The sequence below is a fragment of the Lontra canadensis genome, unplaced genomic scaffold (assembly GCF_010015895.1).
Source record: "Lontra canadensis isolate GAN:19392208 unplaced genomic scaffold, GSC_riverotter_1.0 scaffold28, whole genome shotgun sequence".
Classification (NCBI taxonomy): domain Eukaryota; kingdom Metazoa; phylum Chordata; class Mammalia; order Carnivora; family Mustelidae; genus Lontra; species Lontra canadensis.
In genome coordinates this window covers 19596219-19618821 of record NW_022631022.1, presented here as the reverse complement: position 1 = coordinate 19618821, position 22603 = coordinate 19596219, and the positions used below count along the sequence as shown (strand labels likewise).

The 22603-nt window shown below is 60.0% G+C and overlaps 1 protein-coding gene across 1 annotated transcript in view; it reads left to right on the top strand.

Annotated features, from left to right (window-relative positions):
- Positions 1 to 22603, top strand: part of CSPG4 (chondroitin sulfate proteoglycan 4) — a 35899-nt gene that overhangs the window by 11852 nt on the left and 1444 nt on the right. Inside the window, 9 exon segments of the mRNA XM_032865114.1 lie at positions 6767 to 6930; positions 8414 to 11953; positions 13359 to 13841; positions 14212 to 14388; positions 16081 to 16279; positions 16368 to 16502; positions 16629 to 16795; positions 20804 to 20987; positions 21284 to 22602. Of these exon segments, the coding sequence (XP_032721005.1) occupies positions 6767 to 6930; positions 8414 to 11953; positions 13359 to 13841; positions 14212 to 14388; positions 16081 to 16279; positions 16368 to 16502; positions 16629 to 16795; positions 20804 to 20987; positions 21284 to 22602 (6368 nt within the window).

Sequence of the window (22603 nt, the reverse complement as noted above, 5' to 3'; positions counted from 1 at the left end):
CCACTAAGCTTTCCCCACCTGCCTGGGGCCAGGAAAACCAGAGAGAGGGGATGTGGAGGAGGGTCTGGAAATCCACCCATCTCCCTGCACAAGGAGGAAAATTATAAGGCAAGGAAAAGCCTCTCAGTATTGCTCCACACACAGCAGCCCCACCCCTCTGCGCCTTGGGCCTGGGGAGCAGCCCGTCTTGCACAAAGACTCCGTTGAGGCCCAGCTTCCTCCCCACCCCTGCCCTGCAGCCTGGGTGGACTCTGAGCCACTTCTGGAGCAAACCTCTCATTTTCCCTCCTGCTTCCTCCATACCGCACTGGGCCTCAAGGTTGGGTCACATGGCCCAGGGTACCAGTCCTTTTAGGTAATCCCCTTTTAGAGGAGGTCCCAAAATTGGAAATGTTGCCCAATATGTGCCCCTCGGCTTGGATGGCCTCCAAGCTCTGGGTTAGAGGATCCATAGCCGAGGCCAGTGGCCAGGGACAGGATTCAGCCAATAGCTGAGGAAACTTATACCAGCCTGGCCTCCTTGGTCTCACAAGAACCAGAAAGGCAACCGAACTCTCGAGTGTCCTGAGAGTGAATCTTAGGGCTCAAGAGATCCTGGAGTGAAGAGCGATGGGGGCCCACCTTGACCCGAGCAGGGGGTCTCCCTAGTGCTGAGACGACAGGCAGGCGAGGCTGGCTGCCCGAGAACAAGGCCTGACAGCCCGCTCTCTCCTGGGAAGCTACTGTCTCCCTTTTTAAGTTGCATGTGACCGAACTAAACCACTGTTGTTCCCAAGGCTCTGGGGCAAAGCAGGAGCAGGTGGTCCGCGGGCCTCTGGGCTGGCCCTGGGTGACGGACTCCCAGCCTGGGGACAGGGAGGTGGGACAGTCAGTGTCTGCAGGCAGCTGTGAGCAGCTCCTAGGTGGCCGGCCCTGGCAGGTGGTAAGCATCTAGGCTCTGCTCTGGGGACCCGGTTGTCACCACCATGAGCAGGGTATGTTGTCCCTTTGGTCCCACCTGAGGTCTATGCCTATAACCCTCCCCCTTGTTACCTTCAGAGGTAGCAGGCTGGGGGGAAGATGACAGCTCAGTGGACAGGGCTGAGCTTTGGGACGTGCTGGGGGTGCTGACTCCAGAGCAGGCACAGCATCAGGCAAGGCCAAGGAGGGTCATGGCCAGCATCTAGAGCTGGACTGCCCCTCCCCGTGCCACCTCGTCACCTGTCCCTCAGAACGCTGTGACACGTGCCACGGATCTGCACTCGGCACACTCATGGCCATGTGCCACTCACTGTGGCCACGCTTGGGTCTCCGGTGCTCTGTGTGACTGAGTTCCCATGCCAGCTCCTGGCCCTGCTTTCCCACCTCAGAAAAAGGAGAGGGCGCCTCAGGGAGCTTCAGCCCCATTGGCCTCAGGGTCTGTGGCTCTGGTTCTAACTTAAGTTTCCACCCCTCCAAGCTTCTTCAGAAGTTTCCTGGCTTAGGGGCAGAAAGCTGGTAAGGAAAAAGCACATGAGGCACAAAGGGAGGGGATCTGGCCTGGGCGCTGGAGGGCCTGGGTGACCTTGGGGAGGGGGCAGGACACCTGCCTTTACACAGGGCCACACACTTAGGCACCCACAAGAGAGTCAGAGAGCCCTTCACCCTGGTCTTGGCTGTCCTAGAGCCCTCCCCCAGGGTCCCCTTCAGACTTTCCAGGAGACAGGCTCTCCCAGCCTCACCCCTGCCTGCCTAGGATGTGGATTTGGAATAGGATCCGCACCCTGGGTGCCCAACCCCAAGAAGCTACAGTGGAGAGGGCTGGCTTCCTCTGAGAGCAGAAGTCCTTCCCCTCCCTGGCTGGCTGGCCATGCCCCCTCCTCGCCCTCCTCACTCCTGCCCACAGCAGCAGGCTTGCCACCAACATCCAGCTTCCTGGGTCTCCCTTGGGTTCTCCTCCTTCATCTCCTTCGTCAGGCTTCTGTCTGGACCCCTGAGTCCAGTTTTTGCAGAGGAGGGGGAGTCTTCATTTCTCATTCCAGGTTTTAACACCTTTCTCAGGCTTTCTGTCTCCCTAAGGTGGTTCTTCTTTTCCATGGCTGCATTACCGTACTTGTGAATGAATGAATAAATGAATGAATGAATGAATGAACGACTATGGAATCCCCCTTCTCCCACCTCCCACTCCATCTCAGTACCACTGGGCACACCACCTCAGCATACATGTGTCCAGGTTTCCCCCCGCCCCCCTTTGCCCCTGGGCCCTGGGCGTGCCCCCTGGCCGTCCTGCCCAGCAGCTCTGACTCCCAAACTCCCTCCCTTATAAAGTCAGGCAGCAGCAGACACCCAGGAATGCTGCTGCTCATGACGCACGCTGACTGTGGGGCCGCCTGGCTGCCCCAGGGCAACCAGGAATGTGGCGGGAGCAGGGCACACGGGGAAGGACTGCTGGGGAGCAGGGTGGGCTGGGGGTGCCTGGGTGGGAGGGGGCTCATTCAGGAGGCTGGGCCAAGAACTGCAGACTTTCTGCTTCTCTGTCAAACTGCTTCTCCTCTGGGGCCTCAGCTTGTCTGTCTAGAAACCCTACTGAATGCTAAAGCTGCAAAGAACTTTGATATTGTGGATCGGGGGGGCCAGGGCTGTGGAGGCCAGGGGCCCCACACCTAGCTCTCTAGACCATCCTGGGGCAAGAGTGGTGCTCCCAATGACAGCCAGGACGGGGCAGGGGCAAGAGGGGAGCCAAAGGTAAAGAAAGACAGGGAGAGGCAGAGATAAGGCTCCAAGGTGGCCAAGGGGCCATGACAGAGACAAAGGAGATAAGGGACAGAGACTTGGAAAGAGATGGTGTGTCTAACATCAGGCACTGTGAGGACTCAGAAGGATCAGGGTCTGCAGTCACCCCGACCCCCAGTGACTCGCAAAGGGACCCACACTAGAAACCCTACCCCTGGTCAGCCCAGGAGAGCACGGTGGGAGCCTGATGTGTAGAGATACTCCCCACAGGGAGACCCCTTGTCCCAAGCCACTGACAGGTCAGAGTAGAGCATCATGGGGGAAGTAAGTCTCATGCTTGAGGTCCCCCAGAGCAGGCTTCTGGTCCCCATTCACACACACACTAAGAGTGCCCCGGGAGACAGGAGATGCTGGCACAACCTAGAGCCTGCCAGAGGGTGGTTTGCAGGGGACACTGGCCTAAGTGGAGGGGAAGGACATAGGCTCTTTCTGGGCCCCCAACCCTCGTCTCAGGAAGAAGAACGGAGCCTCTCTGCCTTGGCCCAGACAGGACGCCCTGTCCGTGGTCAGGAAGGGCGGGAAGCTGTGGGAGGCTCCACCTTCAGCAAACCTCTGGGACAGATGGGAGCCGGGCAGGAGGGGTGGGTGCCCTCCGGGAACACACGGCCCCTTTCAGGGAGCCAGGCCCGGCCAAGTCATGGCGGGCGGCACCGAGGGGCAGGACAGGCCTGGGCACAATCGCAGCTCTGTCCCGGCGGCTCCCAGCCCACACGCGCACACATGCACAAACACACAGCCTTATGCAAACCCAAAACACACCCCCGAGCAGCCACCCACACACTTGAACACACGCAAATAGGCTTCTACGTAGTCCTGCACACCCACCCACGAACCGTCTTTCAGGTAGATAAACCCAGACACCAGGCATTCTTATGGCCCCTCCCATTCAACCCAGACCCCTCGAGTCCCCTGCCCCTCCATGCTGAACTTGGAACCAGCCAGACAGCCCACGCCATTACCCATTAACCCTCTGCATACCCCTATCTGAGAGCAGACTCCCAGACCAGAAAGGGACCTTCGGGACTAATCCCCAGAGACAGAAGGAGGAGGGACCAGGAAGGAGCACCCATTTCACTAAATGGTGACCGGAGGCCAGACTGGGCCTCTTCTGGCCCAAAGGGCAGCCCGCAGATCTGCTACAGGCCTGAACTGGTGTTTGGATGAATCATGGGTGTTCTTGACCCAGAAGAGTCAAGGGCAAGTCTCCAAGCAGTGATGATGCCTTCTCTCCTCCCCCAACTGCCCTAGGACCCCAGTCAGGCCACTGAGGCTGGCTTGGCTCCTGCTTCTTTTCCCTCTCCTCCTCTGTCTTCAATGTCCCAGAGTCTGTGGGTCCCTGCTGCCACCCTCTTACCGGGCCTTGCTGCCCTTTGAAACTACCCAGGCCCCTCCCTCCCTCCTCTCCACCACCCTCACCTCCTCCAGGAAGCCTTCTGGAACTGACTCCTAACTCACTCCTTTATGCTGCACTGCCTCCCTATTGGCAGCCTCTCCCACTGTCTCCCAGGACTGGGAGACTGGGTCCTTGCAACTGCGGCCCATCAGAGACGGTAAGGGGCCACAGAAGGAAACCAGGAGGTGGGGGAATTGGCGCTGTCAGAGTTTCCAAAACCCTGGCCAGCAAAGCTCCGAGGCCTCCATTGGGACGAGGGGGCTGCCCCGGCCAGGCGCTCCCAGCAGCACAAGGCAGCTTGTGTGAGCGCTTCCCTGCCCAGCCCCACAGGAAACAGCCGGGCCCAGCCCCTCAATAGGCTCATTCAGACCCCAGCTCTCTGGAAAGTACCTCTACTTCCTGCCACCCTCCCACTCTGGCCTGAAGAACCAGGCTGCCCCTCTCCTCTTCTGAGATGCTGCTGGAGGCAGGTGGTTCAGTGGGCAGAGCCTGCCATCTCCATCCCTTCCCGTGGGCTTCACACCCTGAACCCACCTTCCCCGCACCCACCTTTGATGAAAGGGAGTGTGAGTGGGTGTTTGAGCTCACTCCCCCCCACCACCGGAGGGGGAGGGCCCCCTTCCCATGTATGCTAAACAGGTAAATGTTGAGCAACAGGCTTTCTGGGGGAGAGGGAATGCTGATCTATAGACTTTGCCTCTTCTGTGGTATAAATACTCCTGCCCACAACATCACCTGGCTGGCAAAATTCCTGCAAATTTAACAATCAGCTCTTGCCAGCTGCCTGTAGTGATAGCTGCAGCCAGGGGGGCAGCCACGGGCCCCCACCTTCTGTGTGGGGGTGGGAGGCTGCCCTCAGTTCTGTGTGCTGCCTTTTTTTCTTAAGAATCAATGCCCTTGGGGCGCCTGGGGGGTTCCTTCCTTGGGCATCTGCCTTAAGCTCAGGTCGTGATCTCAGGATCCTGGGGTCGATCCCCCCATGGGGCTCCCTGCTCAGTGGGGAGTCTGCTTCTCCCTCTCGCTCTCCTCCCTGCTCGTTCTCTCTCTCTCTAATAAATAAATAAATAAAATCTTCCTTTAAAAAAAAGAGAAGAATCAATGTCCTTGCACAGGAGGAGCCCCCCGCCCATCAGTTCTCACCATGAGGGTCTGCCCCTCACCCACACCAAGGTCAGCTGGCTCTGCTGAGCCATACCCACCCAGAGGGTCTTGTAGCTCGCACTTGATTCCTCTAGCCACTCAGACAAGGTTCTGGCGTTGCCGGCAAGCGCTGGCAAGAGGGGATAACCGGAGAGATTTCAGCTCAGCCCAGGAGGAAGAGCATTATCTTTCTTGGACATCCTGCCGGACCCCTCCAGTGGCTGAAGCCACCTCATCAGGTCAGGAACCAACACATATTGTGTCTGGTGCCAGATTATCCCTTTACTCAGTCACAAGGGGCTTAAGGGAAGCCCCACAGAGATGAATAGCTTTTTTAAACCATTTCTGTCTCCCCACCCCCTTCCTTAGCCCTGGACCTCTGGGGGACAGAGTCAAAGTTATATTTGGCCCTAATCTCTGCAAAAAGAGTAAACCAGAAATTGTTGCAGCTGGTTGGAGGTCAAGGGAGGCTAATTTTGGGACACTACATGGAGGCGGTGGCGGCTTTAAAAGATGAGGTATCCTAGTGAGGGACCAAAGGGGCCCCCCACAGCACCCACCAGCCTTGGGAAACCACAAATACAACCTGCTCTGGCCATATGGACCTGGGCGCTCTGTCCTGCTCAGCAAACCTTCAGCCCCCCAAGGCCCTGTCTTTAGCCATAGACCCAGGCTCAGAGAGGTCAGCTTTAGTCATCAGTGGCTCCCTAGCTGAGGTGGAAACAATAGGGCTGGATCTGACTGCTCACCAGGGACTATCATCAGATCTGCAGCAGGAAGCAATACAGGGCCATGCAGGAAGTTTTGGCCCATTTGGGGTCCAGCACTGCACATGGTCTCCATCTGGCCTCAGAGCCTTTGCTCCTTGGTGGACTCAGGCCGACAAGCTACTACCCCCATGCCTGAAGACATCTGGGAGCGTGGCCCAAGAGAGAAGCGGGGATGGGTGGGCAGTCTGTCTGAGCACCACGGTGGGAGGACATGGCATGGAAAGTGTTGCCCAAGAACCAAAGCACAGGGCATTTAGGAGAAGGAATTTGAGCAGGGACCAGTGTGGGGTAGGGATGGTTCCCCTGGAAGTCCATTTCCAGAGTTACAACCATCAGGCCTGGTGACCCAGTTAAGGATGGTTTTGCTTTAGGCTCGAGAAGGACTAGACCCAGGATGGAGAATCCTCTCAAGCCCAGGGGAAGAGAGTCAGAGCTGGCAGAGGTCCCCGGCCCCAGGAACCTCTGAGGAGGAAACCTGAGTTGCTTGGAATGGGTCTGAGCTCCTTTGGAGCCAAGGTCTGGGCTGGACACAAGGAGAGGCTGTGTCTTCTGGCCCCAGGACCAAGCAGGTGATGGGCCACACAGAACCACAAAGCCGCACCAGCCTGGACTCCCTCCCCACAACCTACTCATCCTCTGCAGCCCCCACCCCTTCCAGGCAAGAGTCTGCACTTTGACCCCAGCGCACTCTATCTCTCTCTCTCTCACGCAGCCTCCTTCTTCGGTGAGAACCACCTGGAGGTGCCCACGGCCACAGCTCTGACTGATGTAGACCTCTGGCTACAATTCTCCACTTTTCAGCCCGAAGCCCTTCTTCTCCTGGCGGCAGGCCAGGCTGACCACCTCCTCCTGCAGCTCCACTCCGGATACCTAGAGGTCAGTGCCGTCTCCCTGCTGGCCTCCTGCTCCAGCCCCAAATGAACCCCAGCCAGCTGGGTGACCTTGTATGATTCACCTTAGCCCCAGGGTCTCTAGAACCCCAGTGCGAGGTGAACAACAGCATTGCCATAAGTGTGACTCCCTCGTGAACTGGCTGTGCCTGCAGCCCTCCACCCACTCTTCCCACCGCAGCCCCTGGCTGGCCCTTACCCTCACTGCGGGCCTGCAGTCCAGGCCAGCTGGCTGTCTCTGGTCTCTCACCGCCAGACCCTGGCTCATCACAAGCCCTTGGCCTGGCCCTGCCCCGCCCCCGCCTCCCGTAGTCCTGCCCCGTCCCCATCTCAGCGTGTCCCCTGGCACTCCCCTGGGCTGGGTGCCTTCTCCTGGGACTGGCAACTCTAGGAAGTCCCCTGCCTAGCACCAGTCACCCAGCTGTTCAGTTGTCTGTCCATGATGGACACACCCTATACTGCAAAGCTTCTCCCTTTTCCCATTTCATCCAGTCACAACCAGCTTTATTAGCAAAGAGTCTTCTGGCTCTCTCTCTCGAGGCTCCCCCTTAACCATGAAGAGTTTGAGAACTTGAGATCTTAGTCCAAATTTGGGAAAGCCCTCTGCTTCCACACTCCAGCGGGGAGAGGACTAGGACTGGTCTTCAGTTCACCTGCTGCTGCTATTGTTTCTCACTGCCACAAGGTGTCACTGTTGAGCGAAGGCCGGGTACAGCGCTGGGGCTGATGTTTTCCTTCTCTGCCAAGTACAGGGGTGCCTCGGCCCTGTGGAGGGGCTCTGTACTCGGGAGGGGCTCTTTACTTGGACTCCCAAGGCCACAGTTCTTAGTGCTCGGCTCTTCCAGTTTCCACACTCTGCCACCACCCACTCTACCATCCGGTCATGAGAACACCACACCAGATCCAGTTCCGGTGCCAATGACATCGAGACAGATCTGCGCTCTCCTCTCCCCAAGGATCCCTCACCCCGGATCCAGGAGCTTTGCTTTATGTAACCTTCAACACAGAGAGCACCTGGAATTGGGTTCCTGGTCCCTAAGCAGTGAGCCTGGCTGTCCCAGTGGTCCCAGGGTGTTCTGGGGATTCTCAGGTGCCCGTTATTCCAGGGGCGAATCTTCTGGATACTAAGGTGATTTTCTGGCTGCTCGCCCCCCTAGGAAGGTTGGGGAGAGTGAAAAATGCAGACTGAATCTCTAGAAATCTCTAGAAAAGCATCTTGCTATATGGCAGTTCTCTGGTTCCCAGCAGGGACCCCAGAGCCCATCTAGACGTGGCTCAGAGATCGCTTCGGTGAGAGTCTGGGGGATGAGTAAGGGGGTGGCAGGAAGGAGACCGGGGCGGCCTGAGAATCCCCTGTCCCAGCACCTCCAGTTTGGGGACTCTGCTGTGGCAGGCCCACTGTGTTCTTACAGTAGAAGCAGATGCCCTCAGGATGTGGCCCCCACTCCCATTCCTCCATCTTTCCCCAGGTCACACTCGCCCTGGGCCAGGAGGAGCTAAGGCTGCAGACGCCAGCTGGGACCCTGCTGAGCGACTCTGCCGTCCACACTGTGCAGCTGACCGTTTCAGACAGCGAGGCCTTGCTGTCCGTCGATGGGTTCCTGAACGCCTCAGCCCCCATCCTGGGAGCTCCCCTGGAGGTCCCCTATGGGATCTTCCTGGGGGGCCCCGGGAGCCTTAGCCTGTCCTACCTGAGGGGGGCTAGCCGGCCCCTGAGGGGTTGCCTCCATGCTGCCACCCTCAATGGCCGCAACCTGCTCCGACCACTGACCCCGGGCGTGCATGAGGGCTGTGCTGAAGAGTTTTCTGCGGATGACAGCATGGCCCTGGGCTTCTCTGGACCCCACTCCCTGGCTGCCTTCCCGGCCTGGAGCACTCGGGAGGAAGGCACCCTGGAGTTTATCCTTACCACTCGGAGCCAGCAGGCGCCCCTGGCCTTCCAGGCGGGGGGCCAGCATGGGGACTTCCTCTACGTGGACATCTTTGAGGGCCACCTGCGGGCTGTGGTGGAGAAGGGCCAGGGCACGGTACTGCTTCACAACAGCGTGCCTGTGGCCGACGGGCAACCCCATGAGGTCAGCGTCCATGTGGACGCTCACCAGCTGGAGATTTCCGTGGACCAGTACCCCACACGGACTTCCAACCGCGGGGTCCTCAGCTATCTGGACCCACGCGGCAATCTCCTCCTCGGGGGGCTGGACGCTGAGGCCTCTCGCCATCTCCAGGAACACCGCCTGAGCCTGGCCCCGGGGACCGTCAACGCCTCCCTGCTGGGCTGCGTGGAGGATCTCAGCATCAACGGCCAGAGGCAGGGGCTCCGGGACGCCTTGCTGACACGCAGCATGACAGCCGGCTGCAGGCTGGAGGAAGACGAGTACGAGGAGGACGCCTATGGCCCGTACGAAGCTTTCTCCACGCTGGCACCTGAGGCGTGGCCCGCCGTGGAGCTGCCTGAGCCCTGCGTGCCTGAACCAGGGCTGCCGCCTGTCTTTGCCAATTTCACCCAGCTGCTGACCATCAGCCCACTGGTGGTGGCCGAGGCGGGTGCGGCCTGGCTCGAGTGGCGGCACGTGCAGCCCACGCTCGACCTGAGTGAGGCCGAGCTGCGCAAATCCCAGGTGCTATTCAGTGTGAGCCGCGGGGCACGCCACGGCGAGCTCGAGCTGGACATCCCCGGGGCCCAGGCTCGGAAAATGTTCACCCTCCTGGACGTGGTGAACCGCAAGGTCCGCTTCGTCCACGATGGCTCCGAGGACACCTCCGACCAGCTGATGCTGGAGGTGTCCGTGACCGCCAGGGTGCCCGTGCCCACCTGCCTTCGGAGGGGCCAAACCTACATCCTGCCCATCCAGATAAATCCCATCAATGACCCACCCCGTATCATCTTCCCACACGGCAGCCTCATGGTGATCCTGGAGCACACACAGAAGCCACTGGGGCCCGAAGTTTTCCAGGCTTACGACCCAGACTCTGCCTGCGAGGGCCTCACCTTCCAGCTCCTTGGCACCCCCACCGGCCTCCCCGTGGAGCGCCGAGACCAGCCCGGGGAGCCAGCAACGGAGTTCACCTGCCGGGAGCTAGAGGCCGGCAGCCTCGTCTATGTCCACCGAAGTGGACCCGCCCAGGACCTGACGTTCCGGGTCAGCGACGGGCTGCAGGCCAGCCCCCCTGCTACCCTGAAGGTGGTGGCAGTCCGGCCAACGGTTCAGATACTCCACAACACTGGGCTGCGCCTGGCCCAGGGTTCCGCGGCCCCTATCTCTTCCACCAACCTATCGGTGGAGACCAACGCCGTGGGGCAGGATGTGAGCGTCCTGTTCCGAGTCACAGAGGCCCTGCACTTTGGGGAGCTGCAGAAGCAGGGGGCAGGTGGGGCGGAGGGGGCTGAGTGGCGGGCCACGCAGGCCTTCCACCAGCGGGATGTAGAGCACGGCCGCGTGAGATACCTGAGCACTGACCCGCAGCATCGCACCGAGGACACCGTGGAGAACCTGGCCCTGGAGGTGCAGGTGGGCCAGGAGACCCTGAGCAATCTGTCCTTCCCAGTGACAATCCAGAGAGCCACGGTGTGGCTGCTGCGGCTGGAGCCCCTGCACACTCAGAACACCCAGCAGGAGGTGCTCACCACGGCCCACCTGGAGGCCACCCTGGAGGAGGAGGCAGGCCCCAGCCCCACCACTTTCCACTATGAGGTGGTCCAGGCCCCCAGGAAGGGCAACCTGCGGCTACAGGGCACACGGCTGTCAGAAGGGCAGAGCTTCACCCAGGATGACCTGCAGGCTGGCCGGGTGACCTATGGGGCCACGGCACGCACCTCAGAGACAGTCGAAGACACCTTCCGCTTCCGTGTCACAGCTCCACCGCACTTCTCCCCACTCTACACCTTCCCTGTCCACATTGGCGGTGACCCAGACGCTCCCGTCCTGACCAACATCCTCCTCTCAGTGCCGGAGGGCGGCGAGGGCATTCTCTCCGCTGACCACCTCTTCGTCAAGAGTCTCAACAGCGCCAGCTATCTCTACGAGGTCATGGAGCGGCCCCGCCATGGAAGGCTGGTTTGGAGGGGGGCGCAGGACGAGGCCACCGTGGTGACGTCCTTCACCAATGAGGACCTGCTGCAGGGCCGGCTGGTCTACCAACATGACAACTCCGAGACCACAGAAGACGACATTCCCTTCGTGGCCACGCGCCAGGGTGACGGCAGCGGGGGCATGGCCTGGGAGGAGGTGCGGGGCGTCTTCCGCGTGGCCATCCAGCCCATAAACGACCATGCTCCCGTGCAGACCATCAGCCGTATCTTCCACGTGGCCCGGGGTGGCCGGCGGCTGCTGACAACAGATGATGTGGCCTTCAGTGACGCCGACTCCGGCTTTGCAGACACTCAGCTGGTGCTGACCCGCAAGGACCTTCTCTTTGGCAGCATCGTGGCCGTGGATGAGCCCACACGGCCCATCTACCGCTTCACCCAGGAGGACCTCAGGAAGAAGCGGGTCCTGTTTGTGCACTCGGGGGCCGACCGCGGCTGGATCCAGCTGCAGGTGTCCGACGGGCGGCACCAGGCCACTGCGCTGCTCGAAGTGCAGGCCTCAGAGCCCTACCTCCGCGTGGCCAATGTCTCCAGCCTCGTGGTCCCTCAAGGAGGCCAGGGCACCGTCGACACTGCCGTGCTCCAGCTGGACACCAACCTCGACATCCGCAGTGGGGATGAGGTCCACTACCATGTCACAGACGGCCCACACTGGGGGCAGCTGCTCCGGGCCGGCCAGCCCGCCACGGCCTTCTCTCAGCAGGACCTGCTGGATGGGGCCCTTCTCTACAGCCACAACGGCAGCCTCAGCCCTCGAGACACCCTGGCCTTCTCCGTGGAGGCAGGGCCGGTGCACACAGATGCCACCTTGCAAGTGACCATTGCTCTAGACGGGCCACTGGCCCCACTGCGTCTGATACAGCACAAAAAGATCTACGTCTTCCAGGGGGAGGCGGCTGAGATCAGAAAGGATCAGCTGGAGGTAAAGGACCGGTTTAGGGGGCCCTTCTGGCAAGGCTTCATGCCCGGTGTGCTTGGATGTTCAGGGACATGCCTGTGTCCCTGGGGCTGGGTGTCTGTCTGTGCTTTGGGTATGCACCTGTACATGTGCCCAGGGGCGTGCCTCAGAGATTGTGGGGGAGCGTGTGTGTCTGCCCGTGAGCTGTGTGTGCCTCCACGTGTTGGGTGCACACACAGACGTGCTGCGCTAACCACGCAGATTCCTGGGCCCCACCCACACCGTGGCTTCTCTGAGGTGGAGCCCGAGAACCTGCATTCTAATAAGTTCCCTGGGGGGATCTTCATGGTACAGACTATGAGGACTGGAGGCCTTGAAGACAGACCTATGTGATCTCCAGGCTCTCGTGTCCTCAGCTCTCTTCCCCAGACCCCACCCCAGGCCTCAGGACCCGGAGGGAGCTGCTGACCATCCAGGAACCTCACAGGGCAACCGCAGGCCTTCCAGCAGGCCTACAGACCCGCTGTGTGCCCTCAGGCCTGGTCCTTGCCCTCTCTGCCACACTGCCAATTTCTGAGCCCTCTGTGGCTCCAGCTGTCTGGATTTTGGCGCAGACTGTGACTAAAGATGGTCCTTGCCCTCTCGGCCACACTGCCGATTTCTGAGCCCTCTGTGGCTCCAGCTGTCTGGATTTCGGCGCAGACTGTGACTAAAGATGTCCAGCATCAGAAAGGCTTTGCCCTGAAGGAGACAGCATTTAAGACAGGCTTTGAAGGCCCTGGGGTTTCAGTAGCAGGGGACGAGGGGACAGTAGTCTGGGTAGAGAGAACAGAAGTCTGGAATGCAGGCAGTATTCCAGGCAAAGGCACAGGACCAGGAATGTGAGTTGGGGGTTGGCGTGTGGTCTTTTGTAGCTGGACCATCAGGCGAGGGAGCACGCAGTGGCCCTTGGGTGGGACCTGGGTCTTCAAGCTCCGTGAAGCCTGTGGTCTGTGGAAAGGATGGCGCGCCCTCTGGTGGTGGAGAGAAGCGATAGCGGGGCAGGGGCTCCATCCGTGTATGTGTGTGTGCATGCGCATTACCAGGGTGTGTTACGTGTGAGATGTACCTGTGTGTCTGTGTCCACACGTCAGTGTGTGGTGATATTGTACGTCTGTGTCACTTACTCTGGAGGCGTGTGATTGTAGGGAGTGTGTGTCTCCCAGGCTGTGTGAGCATGGGACTGTGTGGGGAGGAGGCATTGTGAAAGGGTGCAGTCCCCCCGCCCCCGCCCCAACCAGCTACATGTCTGCGGGGTGTGTGTGTGAACCTGAGTGCGTGTCTGTGTGTTAAGGAAGCAGCAGTCGGGGGCTCACGGGGGCGTGGAGACTGAGCCTGTTCTGGCCACCTAGGGACCACAATACCTTCCCCCCGACCCTCTGTCCACCAGGCAGCCCAGGAGGCAGTGGCGCCCGCAGACATCGTGTTCTCAGTAAAGACCCCGCCGCGGGCCGGCTACCTGGTGATGCTGTCCCCCAGTGCCTCAGTGGCCGGGTCGCCCAGTTTGGACCCAGTGCAGAGTTTTTCACAGGAGGCGGTGGACGCCGGCAGGGTCCTGTACCTGCACTCCCGCCCGGAGGCTTGGAGCGACGCCTTCTCCCTGGATGTGTCCTCAGGCCTGGGTGCACCCCTGGAGGGTGTCCGTGTGGAGCTGGAGGTGCTGCCTGCTGCCATCCCGCTGGAGACGCACAACTTCAGCGTCCCTGAGGGTGGCACCCGCACCCTGGGCCCTCCGCTGGTCCGCGTGCTGGGGCCTTACTTCCCCGCACTGCCTGGCCTTGAGCTGCAGGTGCTGGAGCCACCCCGGCACGGGGCCCTGCGCAGAGAGGACGGTCCTCAGGAGGGGACCCTTGGCACCTTCTCCTGGAAAGAGGTACAGCTGTCGGGGAGGCCCTGGGCATGCAGCCCGGCCCTGCGGGTGGAGTAGGGGAAGCCGCAGGCACTCCCTGTCTGGGCGCCAAGAGGACGCAGGCAGTCCCCACGTGTCGACCCCTCTGTGAGAGATACCTGACGTCAGTCCTCCCTCTCTGGCCATATGGAAGTGCCTGTCCTGTTTCCTTTACTCCTTCCATCCTTTTCTCTGGGAGGAATGGCTGTCCCCATTGCCACCTGCAGGAGCTGAAGCTCTGAGGAGCCAGTCTCCTCTGACACCTCAAGGCAGGGCAAGAAGGGTGCTGGGCTCGAGACTCATGCAACTCCCAGGCTGGCTGGCGCCTGACCATCCACCATGGGCCTGCCTGCAGGTGGAACAGCAGCTGATCCATTATGTGCACGACGGGAGTGAGACGCTGACAGACAGCTTCGTCCTGGTGGCCAATGCCTCAGAGGTGGACCGCCAGAGCCATCCTGAGGCCTTCACCGTCACCATCCTGCCTGTCAACGATCAGCCCCCCATCCTCACCACCAACACAGGCCTGAAGGTGAGAGCAGCCTGGGATCCCCTTCTACCTCCCTTCCCAAAGAGAGGCCCAGCACGTAGCACCCCCTCACTGAGCCTCAGCTTCCTTCTCTGAAATGGGGACCATGCCACATGCCTCACTAGGTTGTTGGGAAGAGAGAAGAGTCATGGCACTGAAAACAGAACACAGGTATAAGCCTTTGTTATTGAACACTTTTAAGTGCTGTAAGCAGCCTTGGGAATGGCCATCCTTGGCCCTGATCTTCCCTGGACTCGCCCTCAGCAGGAGGGTTTTTCTAAGGCTCAGGACCAGAACTCCCAAAGAACGTTCTTTCTAGCCCTTAAGGGTGGACTGCAGGGGGAGAGGGGTTAAGCTCCTCCCTTCCACCCACGGCCTGTGAAGGCCACAACTTGGCTTCCTGAACTCCTGCCCCTTACGTCCCTTCAGAACAGTGGTGCCCTCACTCAGCAGAGGTCAGAGCTGAGGCGCCGGCAAGTCATAACATCTCTCCATGGTTACAGAAGCAGTTATTGGTGGAACAGAAAGGGCATGGCTTGGCTAAGATCACACAAGATAGTGGATGGCCTTGATGCTGGCTTCTAGAGTCAACAGGAGTCAAGGAAGGATTCAGAAGAGAGCTGACTTGGGCTGTCTGTGATGTGAGACACAGGACACCTTTGATGGTAGAGAATGTACCCGTGGGGAGCTGTCCAGCGGTGGGGAGGCCTGCAGAGCAGTGGGGGTACAGGGTATGGGCTGCCCTGGAACCGCAGGCAGGTGGTGCTGTGTGGCCTCTTGGCCACCAGGTGACGCTGTCCACCATGTTTGCGTCAGGAGCCCAGCGCTAAAGCCCCACCTCCATACTTTGGTCCCCCCCTTCCAGAGCTCATCTGGGGTTAGCCTGGGGCTCGGAGAAGGTGCCCTGCAATCCCAGAGGGCTCGTTTTCCAGGTAAGGGAGCCCCTCCCCGAGGCTGCCCAAGTTGCTTACCCAGCTGGGGTCCCATAACAGGATCCCAGAAATGGATCTGCCAGGCAGGAGGCTGAGGGGGGCTCCTCTTCGCTCTGAGCATGGGGAGCGGCTGCCCACAGCCCTCCGCCATCTGGTGGGGTCTCATAACTGCCCTGAAAATACCTGAGCCCTCGTTGCAGTGCCGCTTCTGAGCCACGAGCCACAGGACAGAAGCCAACCCTCAGCCCCTCTGTCCTCCGTGCCTCCCATGCCCTCCCTTCACCTGGAAGTGGAGCCCATTTATAAACCTCCTGGGGAAGTAAAATCACCATTCCCGTAGTGTGTCCAGCACATGCCCAGACTCACTATGGAGTAGCTCTAAAGGGAGGCCCCGGCCCTGCCGATGAGACAGGATCAGGGAAAGATAGTGGCTCCGTCAGTCAGGGCTAGGGGGCTCTGAAGGGAGAAAACTTGGTGAGGGGAAGAACTGGGGGCTTCCTGAGGTCGGGGACAGGAGCTGGCCTTGCAGGACAAGCAGGATTAGGGCAGAGAGAAGAGACTCTGGGCCCTGGGGTGACGTGGAACAGCCAAGTAGGATTCCTACTTGTCTGAATGGGGTGGAGGGCCCTTTGTGAGGCAGAGCCCAGCATCGCCAGGGGGTGGGGGGGTGAGCTACAGCCTGAGGGTGATGGCCTCGGGGCCAGGGAGGAGTCTGGCAGGAGAGCATGGAGGGGACAGAAACTTCACAGGATTGTGTCCCCAGATGTGGGAGGGGGCCACGGTGCCCTTCCCTCCGGAGGCCCTTAGGGGCACAGACAACGACTCAGGACCGGAGGACCTGGTCTACACCATAGAGCAGCCCAGCAACGGGCAGGTGGTGCTACGGGCGGCGCCAGGCACCGAGGTCCACAGCTTCACCCAGGCCCAGCTGGATGGCGGGCTTGTGCTGTTCTCTCACAGAGGTGGGTACTCGGGGAGGCAGGGGGGTGATGCCCTGAGGATGGGGAGCCACCATGGGCCAGCGAGACCCAACTCCACCCCCACCCGCAGGAGCCCTGGATGGCGGCTTCCGCTTCAGCCTCTCCGACGGGGAGCACACCTCCTCTGGACACTTCTTCCGTGTTATGGCCCAGAAGCAGCTGCTCCTCTCCCTGGAGGGCAGCCGAACGCTGACCGTGTGCCCAGGTGGGTCTGCCACGCACAGCATGCCTTGTAGGCCAGGTGACACGCCGGGGTCTTTGCCTCGCCAGCCATCGCAGACCTCACCCTGGCTCTGGTCCACAGCCAACAGGCCCCTTGTGCCTCTCGCAGGGTCGGTCCAGCCGCTCAGCAGCCAGAGCCTGAGAGCCAGCTCCAGTGAAGGCACTGACCCCCAGCACCTGCTCTACCGGGTGGTCCAGGGGCCCCGACTGGGCCGGCTGTTCCACGCCCAGCACGGCAGCACCAGGGAGACTCTGGCGAACTTCACCCAAGCCGAGGTAAGGGCCCAGCTCTCTACAGCCACCACGCAGACTCCGTTCAGCCCCAGGGGGCCCAATCTGCCTGTCCACCTGGGCACCATTCCCACATTATGGACCCCAGGCACTCTCTGGCCCCACCACGCCCCAGGCCGAGCCTGCCTTGCCCTCCAGGAGCCACCAGTCCTGTAGGCAGAGATGGGAGAGATCTCAGCCCAGAGCAAGGCTAGGGTCCTGGGGCTCAGCTTCCAGAAGGAAGCTGCGGTTGGACCTCAGGAGCTGGAGAGGGTGCTCTGAGTCAGGGACGCGAGCATATCCCCTGCGGCTAGTGAGGGGCCATGCTTGGTTTAGGCGTGGAGTTTGAGATGAAGGCAGTGGCTGGGCTCCTGAGAGGTGGGAGCCTGGGGCTGAGGTCTGGAGCCAGCAAGAAGCAGAGTGGGTCCTGGGGGCGTGAGTGGACAGAAGACAGCCAAGGAGGGTGAAGTGGGAGCGAAGCTGCCATCTCTCTTCAGGGCCTAGTTGTTCCAGAGCACGCCAGAGGCCACCAGTTAAACACTAGAACTCATAGCCATGGGAAGAGGTCTACTGCTAGGTTGCTGGGAGTGCAGGGCTCTGTGCTAACTGGTTGGGGGGGGGTGGGGGGGGGGGGATGGGGGACAGCAGACATCACTTAAATTAACACCCCTTCCAAGTGCAGGAGGTACTTACTGTGAGTGCTGGCAGCCGTGGCTCTCTCCAAAGGCAGAGCAGGTGGGGAACTTTCAGGCATGGGGGGAAAGAGGCAGTTCTCACAAGGGATACACAAGGGCAAAAGGTCTCTCATGTCAGCATCCCCCGGGGCCCAGGTTTTCTGTTCTCATGAAGTCCTGGCTTCTGCCCAGATCTCCTTCCCACGATAAGATACTCAGCAGGCTGGCGGCTGCAACCGCTGAGCACCCTGGTTCCCAGGGAGCCGCTGTCATTGGATGCTCAGGAAATAGGAGGGAAGAGGACCAGGCCTTCAGGGTCCCACCCCCACCCACAGCGCTTTCCCCACCCGCCTGCAGTACATGCAATGACTGTGAATGGCCGCCAGGGGGCCAGGCTGGCAGTGCCACCCAGGGAAGCCGGGAAAGAGGCTTCGTGGCAGAGACTTTGTCCTGGCTTTGGGGCAGAGGCAGGGCAGGACTGGGTCTTGTCTTGACAGCACCACTGTCCTGCAATACTGAGTTGGGTGGGGCAAGGATTAGACGTCCCGTTCTGCAGATAAGGAAACTGAGGCTTACGGAGATCAGGGGACTGTTCAGAGCGTGTGTCAAGTAAGAGGCAAAACGAGGAATATGGCTTCTGACTGTCAGTGCAAGATTTCTCTCACCAGAGGATACCACTTGCTCACAGAGCTGAGAGGCCCCTCCCCATGTTGCCTGTGATTTGCCACCCCCAATGGCACACCTCCCTCCTGCAGGCTTCCATCCTCCCAGGCCACTCCTGGGGGGTCTCTGCTTCCTGCCACCCTTCAGCCTGGACCAGAGGTCACAGCTGACAGTTCTTGAGGGCCACATCTGGACCACAGATGTGTTTTATTTGGCGTGCACAAGGCATTTAACATTTTAAAATTAATGGTCAACATACAATTTTTGAGGAATTTTAAACAAACACACACATACACTCAAAAGCCTGATTTCCAGTTTTGGGTGTTTTTGGTTTTTTTTTAAAGGTTTTATTGATTCATTTAAGAGAGAGTACGTGTGTGCAAGTAGAGGGGAGGGGCAGAGGGAGAAGCAGACTCCCCACTGAGCAGGGAGCCTAACCCGGAGATCGTGACCTGAGCTAAAGGCAGATGCTTAACCGTCTGAGCCACCCAGGCGTCCCTGACTTCCAGTTTCGTTTCTTTTCTTTTTTTTTGTTTTAAGATTTTATTTGTTTATTTGACAAAGAGAGAGAGAGAGATCACAAGTAGGCAGAGAGACAGGCGGAGAGAGAGGGGGAAGCAGTCTTCCTCCTGAGCAGAGAGCCCAATGCGGGGCTTGATCCTAGGACCCCAAGGTCATGACCCTAGCTGAGCCTAAGGCAGATGCTCAACTGACTGAGCCACCCAGGTGCCCCTGATTTCCAGTTTCTTAAAAGGTTCTGTTCCCTCCTACAGCAATCAGCTGAGGAGCAACCACCCATTTCATTGGGGCTCTGCTCCCCCTTTAGAACCGAGGTGACCCCCTTTAGCGTGTGGCTGGCTCCCCTATTAGATGGGGCACTGCTCTCCAGTTCAACACTACCCTGTCCGAGAGTCTCCCACACGCCGGGACGCCAGTTTCCATCTCAGTATTGCACAAGCCCTGTTTTTCTGAGAAGGAAATAGATTCCCCTCCCCTAAAAGAGGAAAACAAGAGATAAGACCAGAGAACACGTTTGGATTAGCAGGGGGAAGAAAGGAGCATACTTCTTCATGGAAGTGAGGACTATCCCTGGGTGTTTACCAGGCAGACAGGCCTGGAGAACAGCAGGTGTGGTGGGAGTGGGGTCAGAGTGGGGTCTTTGTGGTCTGAGGAGAAGCCACTGTATTATCTGAACAAGAAGGACAGTAACCCTACGTAGGAAAAGTCTCGCTCTGGCTTTGGTGTTCAGAACAGCTGGAGGGCAGGGATCAGCGGTCAAAGCTGGAACACGGGAAGCTATGGCGATAATCCAGGCCAGAAGTGATGGCGTGCAAGAGAGGGAGGAGTCAGGGACGACTCCACGGCAAGAACAGAGCTGCCATCATGAGGAGCAGGAGGACTAGGAGAGGCGTGCAGGTCGGGAGGCTGTCTGGTCCAGGCCAGCTCTGAGCTGATCCTTAGACATCCTCACGGAACTGTCAGGAAGCAAGTGGATATGTGAGTCTGGAGTTTGGGAGAGAGCAGTCCGGGCTGGAGACAGAAGTAAGGGGGTCACCCGCAGAGCTGACTGGGACGACACGTGAGATGTGCCTGCAGATAGAGGAGACTATAGGCATCAGGGAGAAGAGGGGGGACCATGGAGTCTGTGAAGGAGCAGCTAACGAGACAGGAGGAAAACATGAGAGGGCGCCATGCTGGAAGCCAACGGGTGTTAGAGGAAGGAATGCACGATGATGTCCAGTGCCACGTGCCAAGCAGGTAAACACCATGAGGCCCGTGAACCCACCGTCGGGTCTCACAATGCAGACATCGTGGGTACCCTCGGTGAGGACAGCAGCAAAGGCCTGTGTGGCCTGCACTCAGGACAGCATAGAGCAGGTTCTAGACTATTCTTTTTGGAGTTTTGCTGTAAAGGAGAGCAAAATGTGGAGAGGGGTGACACATGTTGGTGGAAAAAGTGAAGTCACGGGTCTTTTCTTTAAGAGGGAAGAGAGGAGGTGGCTGGGGGGCTGGGTGCGGTCAGTTAAGCACCCAAGTAGATTTCAGCTCTGGTGGTGATCTCAGGATCATGAGATTGAGCCCTGCACTGGGCTCTGTGCATAGCGCAGGTCTTGCTGGAGTTTCTCCCTCTGCCCCTCTCCCCTATGCACGCACGTGCTCTTGCTCTCTCTCAAAAATAAATAAATAAATAAATCTTTAAAAGAAAAAAAGACGGAAGAGAGAATAACATGGTTAAGTAATGATGGGAATGTTCTCTTTTTGGGTGGAAGTTTTTGCCATAGGGGAAAGGAGGGGGAGCTGGTGAAACTGGTGTCCTCAGTGGGGAAGAGGGGCAGGGACCCAGGGCAGAAGTGGAAGGACCAGCTGCTGAGAGAGAAGAGTTCGAATACTGTTTTTCTTGCGGGCTCAGAGAGGGTAGATGATTGGCCTGAGGAAGCAGAGCCCAGATTTCACAAGGCATCAGGCTCTAGATCCAGTGTCCTCACTGCCACATGACTACCGATCGTGATCCACTGAGCTAGTGAGGGAGAGCACAGGTCACAGACATGGAGCCGGGGAGAACCAGGAGAGTCGACAGTGAGGCTGGGCACCAGGGGCTCGTCAAGGAGACTGCAAGGGGGTCCCAGGCACCACGGGCTCAACCTGCCTCTCATCCCAAAATGGGGTCCCTCCCCAGGTGTATGCTGGGAATGTTCTGTATGAACACGAGATGCCTCCTGAGCCCTTCTGGGAGGTCCACGACACCCTGGAGCTCCAGCTGTCATCACCCCCTGCCCTGGATGTGGCTGCCACCCTTGTTGTGTCTGTGTCCTTCGAGGCTGCCTGTCCCCAGCGCCCCAGCCGCCTCTGGAGGAATAAAGGTGAACTGTATGATGGGGGGACGCTGGGCAAGTCCAGAAAGGAGGGGACACAAGGCCGGGGTCAGCAGCTCCCTCGTCAGTTCCCAGGATCTGGGAAGGTAAGGGAGGGTGAGCAGGTGGGGACATTTTGAGGTCAGAGAGGAGACATGATCCTTATCCTCCAGGGGGCCCTGAGCCCCACCCTGGGGTACATGGTCTGAGGGAAAAGGCACAACCTTGCCTTAGGGGTCCTGGTCTGAGGCTCTGAGGTCTTTCTTCAGCGGACAGGACCTTCATAGCCTACGTCCCACCCCTAGGACTCTGGGTCCCCGAAGGCCAGCGGACCGAGATCACCACGGCCACCCTTGATGCCTCCAACCTCCTGGCCAGCATCCCATCACCCCAGCGCCCAGAGCATGACGTGCTCTTCCAGATCACACAGTTCCCCACCCGGGGCCAGCTGCTGGTGGCCGAGGAGCCCCTCCAAGCCGGCCGGCCCCACTTCCTGCAGTCCGAGCTGGCCGCAGGGCAGCTGGCCTATGCCCACGGCGGCGGGGGCACCCAGCAGGACGGCTTCCGCTTCCGCGCCCACCTCCAGGGGCCAGCGGGGGCCTCCGTGTCAGGACCCCAGACCTCTGAGGCCTTTACCATTACCGTGCGGGATGTGAACGAGCGGCCACCGCGGCCCCAGGCCTCCGTGCCGCTCCAGCTCACCCGGGGCTCCCGCGCGCCGGTCTCCCGGGCCCAGCTCAGTGTGGTGGACCCGGACTCAGCGCCTGGGGAGATTGAGTATGAGGTGCAGCGGGCACCCCTCAATGGCTTCCTGAGTCTGGTGGGGGCCGGCCCGGGGCCGGTGACCCGCTTCACGCAGGCCGACGTGGACGCTGGGCGCCTGGCCTTCGTGGCCAATGGGAGCAGCGTGGCTGGCATCCTGCAGCTGAGCGCATCCGACGGGGCCAGCCCTCCCGTGCCCATGTCCCTGGCCGTGGACGTCCTGCCATCGGCCATCGAGGTGCAGCTGAGGGCGCCCCTGGAGGTGCCTCAAGCTGTGGGGCGCTCCTCCCTGAGCCGACAGCAGCTGCGTGTGGTGTCAGACCGGGAAGAGCCAGACGCCGCCTACCGCCTCACCCGGCGGCCCCGGTTCGGGCAGCTGCTGGTGGCTGGACAGCCCGCTGCCTCCTTCAGCCAGCTCCAGGTAGACCAGGGCGAGGTGGTCTTCGCCTTCACCAACTTCTCCTCCTCTCGTGACCACTTCGGCATCCTGGCGCTGGCCCGAGGGGCCAACGCATCCGCCACGGTGAACGTCACTGTCAGGGCTCTGCTGTGTGTGGGGGCTGGCGGGCCATGGCCCCAGGGGGCTACCCTGCGCTTGGACTCCACCGTCCTCAATGCTGGAGAGCTGGCCAACCGCACGGGCAGTGTGCCCCGTTTCCGGCTCCTGGCGGGACCCCGGCATGGCCGCGTGGTACGCGTGCCCCGGGCCAGGACGGAGCCCAGCGATAGCCAGCTTGTGGAGCAATTCACCCAGCAGGACCTTGAGGACGGAAGGCTGGGGCTGGAAGTGGGCAAGCCAGAGGGCCGGTCCCCTGGCCCCATGGGCGACAGTCTCATTCTGGAGCTGTGGGCACGGGGCGTCC